This window comes from Palaemon carinicauda, chromosome 9, assembly GCF_036898095.1.
Source record: "Palaemon carinicauda isolate YSFRI2023 chromosome 9, ASM3689809v2, whole genome shotgun sequence".
Lineage (NCBI taxonomy): Eukaryota > Metazoa > Arthropoda > Malacostraca > Decapoda > Palaemonidae > Palaemon > Palaemon carinicauda.
Window position 1 is genome coordinate 159,012,343 of NC_090733.1, and position 8,428 is coordinate 159,020,770.

An 8,428-nucleotide genomic window follows, 5' to 3' on the forward strand; every position below is an offset into this window, starting at 1 on the left:
GCCCTTAATAGTGGGAGCTGAGAGGGAGCGAACATTTCTCAGATGTAAAAGAAAATCTGCGATTTGGGCTACAGAGGTACTGGAAGAGGACACAGATGCTGACTTGCACCAGTCTCGAAAGACTTCCCACTTCGACTGGTATACTCTGATGGTAGAAGCTCTCCTAGCTCTCGCAATCGCACTGGCTACCTCCTTCGAAAAGCCTCGAGCTCTTGAGAGTCTTTCGATAGTCTGAAGGCAGTCAGACGAAGCGCGGGGAGGCTTTGATGAACATTCTTTACGTGGGGCTGACGTAAGAGATCTACCCTTAGAGGAAGACTTCTTGGAATGTCTACCAGCCATTGAAGTACCTCGGTGAACCACTCTCTCACGGGCCAGAGGGGAGCAACCAACGTCAACCTTGTCCCTTCGTGAGAGGCGAACTTCTGCAGTACCTTGTTGACTATCTTGAATGGTGGGAATGCATATAAGTCTAGATGAGACCAATCCAGTAGAAACGCGTCTATGTGGATCGCCTCTGGATCTGGGACTGGAGAGCAATAGATCGGTAACCTTTTGGTCAACGAGGTGGCAAAGAGGTCTATGGTGGGTTGACCCCAAGTCGCCCAAAGACTCTTGCACACGTCCTTGTGGAGGGTCCATTCCGTGGGTATCACCTGACCCCTCCGACTGAGACAGTCTGCCAAGACATTCAAGTCCCCCTGGATGAATCTCGTCAACAGGGAGATGCCTCGATTTCTTGACCATATGAGAAGGTCCCTTGCGATCTCGTACAGCATGTGGGAGTGTGTGCCTCCTTGCTTGGAGATGTACGCCAAAGCTGTGGTGTTGTCTGAGTTGACCTCTACCACTTTGTTTTGAAGAATGCTTTCGAATTTCATCAAGGCCAAGTGGACTGCTAATAGCTCCTTGCCGTTGATGTGCATGCTCTTCTGACTTGAGGTCCACAGACCCGAGCATTCCCGACCGTCCAGGGTCGCACCCCAACCCAAATCCGACGCGTCTGAGAACAACACGTGGTTTGGGTTCTTGACTGCTAGGGATAGTCCCTCTCTCAGACTGATATTGCTGTCCCACCATTTCAAGCATGCCTTTACTGGTTCGGAGACTGGGATTGATACCGTCTCTTAAAGTCTTGCCCTTGTTCCAGTGAGAGGCTAGATGGAACTGGAGAGGCCGAAGGTGTAGTCTCCCTAGCGAGACAAACTGCTCCAGGGATGAGAGAGTCCCTACGAGACTCATCCAACTCCTGACTGAACAACGTTCTCTTTTCAGCATTAGTTGGACTTTGAGCAGGGCTTGTTCTATTCGGGTGGCAGACGGAAAAGCCCGAAAAACTGGACTGCGAATCTCCATCCCCAAATATAGAATAGTCTGGGATGGGATCAGTTGGGACTTTTCTAAGTTGACCAAAAGTCCCAGCTCCTTGGCCAGACCCAACGTCCAATGTAGATCCTGCAGACAGCGATGACTGGACGATGCTCTGAGAAGCCAGTCGTCCAAGTACAGGGAGGCTCGGATTCCCGATAGATGGAGGAATTTTGCCACATTCCTCATGAGCCTCGTAAACACGAGAGGAGCAGGACTGAGGCCAAAGCACAGGGCTCGAAACTGGTACACCACATTCCTATAAACAAACCTCAGAAACGGTTGGGAATCCGGGTGTATAGGAATGTGGAAGTACGCATCTCGTAGGTCGAGAGAGACCATCCAGTCTCCCTTTCTGACCGCTGCTAAGACGGACTTCGTGGTCTCCATCGTGAATTTCGTTTTTGTAACAAAAACGTTGAGCGCACTGACGTCTAGCACCGGCCTCCAACCTCCTGTATGCTTTGGGACTAGGAAGAGACGGTTGTAAAACCCCAGTGATTGAAGGTCCGAGACTTTCACCACCGCTCCCTTCTCTAGCAACAGAGACACTTCTTGATTTAGGGCTTGTCTCTTTGACTCCTCTCGGTACCTGGGAGAGAGGTCTATGGGAGTTGTTACTAGAGGAGGTTTGTGTACAAACGGAATTTTGTACCCCTCTTTGAGCAACAGAACAGACTCTTGGTCTGCACCCCTCTTCTCCCAGGCCTGCCAGAAGCTCTTCAATCTGGCACCTACCGCTGTCTGAGGCTGTGGGCAGTCAGACTCTGCCACGGGAGGACTTGGCTCCTCTCTTCTTACATCTCTTTCCCTCGGCACAAGAGCCTCCCCTGCTGGGAGCTCTGCCACGAAAGGGCGGGATAAATCTAGATGCAGGAGTCTCGATCCTGGGTCTCACAGCAAAGGATGAAGAAGGAGCCCCTTTGCGAGCAGAGGACGCCATTAGGTCATGAGTGTCCTTCTGCACAAGCGAAGCAGCTATATCCTTAACCAGCTGTTGTGGAAACAAAGCCGCTGATAAGGGAGCAAAGAGCAGTTCCGATCTCTGACAGGGAGTAACTCCTGCCGAAAGGAAAGAGCAAAGGGTTTCTCTCTTCTTTAAGACTCCTGACGTAAAGGTGGAGGCGAGCTCATTGGAGCCATCGCGGATGGCTTTGTCCATACAGGACATGATAAGTAAGGAAACATCTTGGTCGGCAGACGAGATCTTCCTACTTAATGCTCCTAATGACCAGTCAAGAAAGTTAAACACTTCAAAGGCCCTGTATACGCCTTTAAGTAGATGGTCAAGGTCCGAGGAGGACCAACAAATCTTCGAGCGCCTCATGGCCAGGCGACGGGGAGAGTCTACGAGGCTTGAGAAGTCACCCTGGGCAGAGGCAGGGACTCCCAAGCCGAGAACTTCTCCCGTGTCATACCAGACGCTCGATCTAGAAGCAAGCTTAGAAGGTGGGAAGGCAAAGGCCGTCTTCCCCAAATTCCTCCTGGTATCCAACCAGTCGCCTAGATTCTAGAAGACGTAAAGCCCTCTTGGAAGAGCGAGAAAGCACTAGCTTAGTAAAGGCTGGCTTGGTAGCAGCTAAGCCTAGAGCAAACTCAGACGGAGGCGAACGAGGAGCAACAGCAACAAAGTGATCTGGAAAAAGATCCTTGAAAATCATCATGATCTTCTTAAAATCCATCGAAGGAGGAACAGCCTTAGGTTCATCTACATCTGAAGGATTATCATCAGGATGAGGATCAGCAACGTCCTCATCTGAAGGAGCTTCGTCCGATAACTGCTGAGTCTCAAGCAAGGGAGAGACCTGCCTTGGTGGCAATGCTTGACAAGCAGAGTCCACACGCACCGGAGCATCAGTAGCAGTCCAGGACGCTACGTCATGTAACTGCTTAACAGACTGACTAGCAACAACAACAGGAGCGGGAGGACGCTCGACGTCAACTCGAGACTGCCTTGACTGCCCAGACTGAGCAGTCAAAACAACTCTTGACTGCGGTGTTTGACGCTCAACGTCAAAACAAGTCAACTTCGCTGGTTGGCGAACGTCCTGAACGTCAACAAGAGCATGCGGCAGCGGCTGAACGTCCACATGCGGCTGAAAGTCAACACGGGACTGCATCGAGTGCGGCTCTACAAAACGTGACTGACGTGACTTTGTAACACCAACGTCAACAGGACGAGTAAAGGCTCGTTTGGGCGGCTGACGGCCAGGATCTCGATCAGCTAAGCGGCGAGGATCATCGTGAACCTGCTCAGCAGAATAGTCCTCCATAAGAGAGGCAAGCTTATTCTGCATGTCTTGCAGTACAACCCATTTAGGATCAACGGGAATGGGTGCGGTAAGAGACGAGGGTAACGTCTGTGACTGCAAAACATTGCCTACACTAAGACTCTCGGAGCCTGTGTTACGCTTCTGTTTAGGCGGCGAGCAGTCTTCCGATGACTGCACAGGGTCAGAGCTGTCCCAATGGCTACAACCAGGACGCTGGACCTGTCCTGAAGGGACTGACTTTCGCTTTAAGGGTCTCGAAACCTTGCTCCACGGTTTCTTACGCGATAAGCCTTCGGATGACGAGGAGAAAACCGTCTCGCTCGTCTTATGGTAAGGGCGGTCTTGATGAGACACGCCTGAAACCATAGAGGGAACGTCTGTTCGTTGGTTAAAGCCTCTCGAACCCATAAGTCCTACGACATTACTTCTCCCTGGGGCATGGGAGCTTGCAAGAGGTCTCGGACTAGGCGAACGACAGGCACGAACAGACGAACCCTCTGTCGCAACACTGATAACACTTTGCGCACTAATCACTTTCTCCCCACGATTTTCTAATGTGGCACTCTGACACTTTAACTCTTTTACGTCCGCCATGAGTTGATTACGGTCCGTAGCTAACGACTCAACTCTCTCGCCCAAAGCTTGAATGGCACGTAACATATCCCGCATTGATGGTTCCTGAGTGCTAGTAGAGGGTTCAGGCACAACTACTACTGGGGAAGGATTAGGTTCAGGGGCATGGGAGGAGGAAAATTCTAACGATCTAGAGGAACTTCTCCTCACCCTATCTCTCTAGCTTACAAGAATACTTGTCAAACTCAAGCCAATCGAATTCCGAAAGGCCCACGCACTCATCACACCGATCTCCTAATTGACAGGTTTTACCCCGACAATTAGAACACACAGTATGTGGGTCGAGAGAGGCCTTTGGAAGACGCTTATTACAATCCCTAGCATTACATTTACGAAATCTAGGAATTGGAGAAGGGTCAGCCATTTTGAAAAGTCAAAGAAAGTCCAAAAAATAATCCAAAGTCATCAACAACTAAATCTATCCAAAAAAGAGTTCAAGAGTTTAAGTTGAAGATAAAACACCTGCACTGCGAAAGCTCAAACCAAAAATATGTACTTCACCGAGACTGTTGAAAAACTCCAGGTTAACAGCGAGTAATGGAATCAACTTGTCGATCAGACCGACAGAGAAGAACTGGAGCTGTTTACATGTATATGCGGTATCTGGCCAATAGTTGGCGCTGGTGGGCACACCCGCAACCTTCATAGCGATCGCTCGCGAGTTTTTGTGTTTTTCTGTCGAGTCGCTGGAGACGTCAGCTATTATATATTCACCGGCTAAGTTAAATATTTAAAATTTTCCATTTTAAACTTTTGTTAATTTCCAGTTATATTCCCTTGGATAGGACCTCTATTAGTCTATGCCTAAAAATGGCAGTGACTTGGTAAGGGAACTCTTCCCCTTTACAAAAATTCAATATGCTATATCATGGAGAGTTACTTTTCAGGACTGAATTTATTGTGAAAGCATTACAGTATTTCAAATGATGTATAAGTAATATTATTGTATCTGTTATACCTAAATCCTGATTTGTAAATGCATAAACATTGCAGAAATCTACTATCTATACTTGTATTACATCAACTGATTTTCTCTGCCATACAAAGGCTACACGAGTGATGATATTCAATTTATGCTACAAAATCATATGCAGTTAGCCACTGAACAGTATAAATTTTCTTTTAACATATATTCATTCATAGCACAAGTATAATACGCGTTAAAATAATGTGCTGTTTCGTACAGCACATACACTTAGTAAACTCTGAGAATTATTCTATCTATAAGTTGTATCTATTTGTTATACTATATTGGAATATTCAATATGCCGATGAAAATTACTGGATTTACAGACATTACCCACTGACTGTCCATTCACAGCCTGCAGAGGGACAATGAGTTGACCAAACATAAGCGGATCGGAAGTGAGACGGTAAAGGTGGCGAGTTACCCTGTTACTGAACATTGGGAAAGAAATATATGTGGAAGGTATCGCAGACATTTACAGATCTACAGAAATTACCTACTGACTGGTCTCTTCAGGGCTAAAGAGGGGCCAAAGTTGACTAAACATATATAGATCTGAGGTGTGTAGGGAAAGGCGGTGAGTTGTCCTGTTACTAAACAGTGGCAGGGAAGGAAATGTATGAGGCCTCTCAAATATGCATTAACTCGAGTAAAAGAAGATTTTAAGGTTTTATTGGCTAAACATCTTGAAAGGAGATTGCTAACTCTAAAACTCATAGTGATTTCAAAATTGTAGGGAAAGTCTTGCAAATTAACAAATGGGTACTTGAAAACTCTATTAATCCTTCACAAATTATTCAGGAAATATTTAATTGATAAATAACTCCCCTCTCACTTCCCTAAGATGAAAAAGCTGTAATCCTAACAGGACATTAAGCTGGCTGAAAAAGGTACACTTGTCATGTAGACTAGCCCTTTTACCCCCAAAAGGATGTACTGGTACGTTTCACAAAATTCATCCCCTTACCCCCATGGACGTACCGGTACGTCCTTGCAAAAAACTGCTATTTGAATTTGTTTTTTGCATATTTTTGATAATTTTTTGAGAAATTTCAGGCTTTTTCCAAGAGAATGAGACCAACCTGACCTCTTTATGATGAAAATTAAGGCTGTTAGAGCAATTTAAAAAAAATATACTGCAAAATGTGCTTGAAAAAAAATAACCCCTGGGGATTAAGGGTTGGAAATTCACAAACAGCCTGGGGGTAAAAGGGCTAGAAAAAAACAAAACTAATTGATACCAAATAATCTATCATCAGACACCTCAATAATAGTTGAGAAGGTTTCAATGTCCCCTTTCAACATTTGATGACTAAACTGAACTGAGATACCATGACCTCCTGCATTGTACATCATGGTACCTTTGAACAGTAACAGAGTAAAGTAATACCACTGCTTGTCGTTGGTAGGAACAGACGAGGTGTAAAATTTAAAAGTTATGACTGAAAAGAAATTTTGAAATGGGTAAACAAACAAAAGAACACCACTTAAACTAACCTATAAGCTGTATCCTTACCTACTGGTAGGGGGGGGGGAGGTATGGCCCACTGCGACCCCATTTTATACTGCTGTATCTTTAGCTTACCCTAATATCAAGCCTTAATCTGTTATCTTCCCAACTGGCTTCACTCTTAGCAAGGTAATACTACTGTATATATATATAATTTGTAAATCGTAAAACTAGTTCCGTGCATGCCTATAATAAAACCACATATTCCCCACAAAGAAAACCTATTTCACAAGTAACAAGAAAGTTTACCCTGTCCCAACGAACTACAATATACTAGATTCATAAGCTAAATAACTTGACTCAGCCCTTTTCTTTAGGGTACATAATAGATTTCCGTCACTTCTGTTTACTTAATACATTACCCTCACTTACGGTTACTTACTATATCCCATACCGACTTACCACACTGCCGTCACTTCAGGTTACCATATTGACGCCCTTATTTCTAGGTGTTTACTTATTGGAGCCTTTCTATATCAGCGGCCAGTTCCTCGTGCATTGATTATAATTGGACCTAATATTTCCCTCCTAACCTAACCTACAACCCGTGTCCTTACCTACAGACATACCAGGGGGGGGGGGGGGACAACGCCTCCCTGCGAACCCCCTTCCACTGCCGTATTCTAAGTCAGCCATAATAATACATACAGGTGGCCGCTATCCTATATACACCCCTACTAATTATATTCCATAACGATGTTCAGACTATTCATTATATTGCCGTCCCTTTAGAATACTTACTATATCCCATAATAACACCACTCGGCGACTCTGCCACCTGGAAATACTCCGGCCAATGTGCGAGATATTGAAGGTAAAACGACAGACCGTACGTCTCTGTCAGTGGGTCCAAATTGACATTGTTGAAGTGAAACATGTCCTCACATCGAAAAGGCCTTAAAGTAGTCATATTTTCAAGGTATATATGAGGAAGTTGATTCGTTCAAAATGCCAGCTCCGGGCTTCAGGCTTCCTGGCGGCTGGCCGACAGTTTGTTTTGGTTTCGCTTGGTGCCGTCTTCTTCTTCTTCTTCTTCCTCTTCTTCGTACATTACAAAATTATAATTTGACTTGCAATAATAGTACAAGTTGGCAGTAAAAAGAAGCAAAAAATACTTCTGTTCACATATCTATACAATACTGTGCATATACCTGTATACTCATATATGCCATGTATAATGGGGACATGAGCCCATATGGACTAGATAAAAAACTAATATATAACTAAAACTGTTCCATTATTATCTTTATAAATTTTGCTATATTGCACAATTCTCTCTTATTTTCTATTTCAAACAATTGTCTAAACTTTATACTATTTGGTCTATTGTAATAATATCTTTTTGTATACAATTCTCTGAAGCTACTAAAATGAGGACACACCGGAATATGATGGTAGGGGCCAGTTTCCGGGTATTATTGCTCACTCCGCAAAATAAGTTTGCGGGCACTCTATCACTTTATAGATAGGTGAAAAAGTTCTAAGCTCATTTTTGTTATTGTAATTCAGTTTAATTTATCTGTACCATAAATAAATTAATAATGAGATTCTCAATTTTTACTTTTATCCTATTCTACCTTGAAATCAGATAGGATAACACCCTGCTATCATCTGTTTTGGCAACATATTTTGGTCAGTTTGGACTTTTTAAATTCTTCTTTCATACGCATTGCCTTA

General features: G+C 44.5%; 1 protein-coding gene across 1 annotated transcript in view; it reads right to left on the reverse strand.

Annotated features, from left to right (window-relative positions):
• Nucleotides 1–7,751, reverse strand: part of Naa20A (N-alpha-acetyltransferase 20 A) — an 81,696-nt gene extending 73,945 nt beyond the window's left edge. The window contains exon 1 of the mRNA XM_068380704.1: nt 7,493–7,751. Within this exon, the coding sequence (XP_068236805.1) occupies nt 7,493–7,661 (169 nt within the window). The 5' untranslated portion in view covers nt 7,662–7,751. The remainder of the gene's footprint in view (nt 1–7,492) is intronic.
• Between the last annotated feature and the right edge of the window lie 677 nt (nt 7,752–8,428).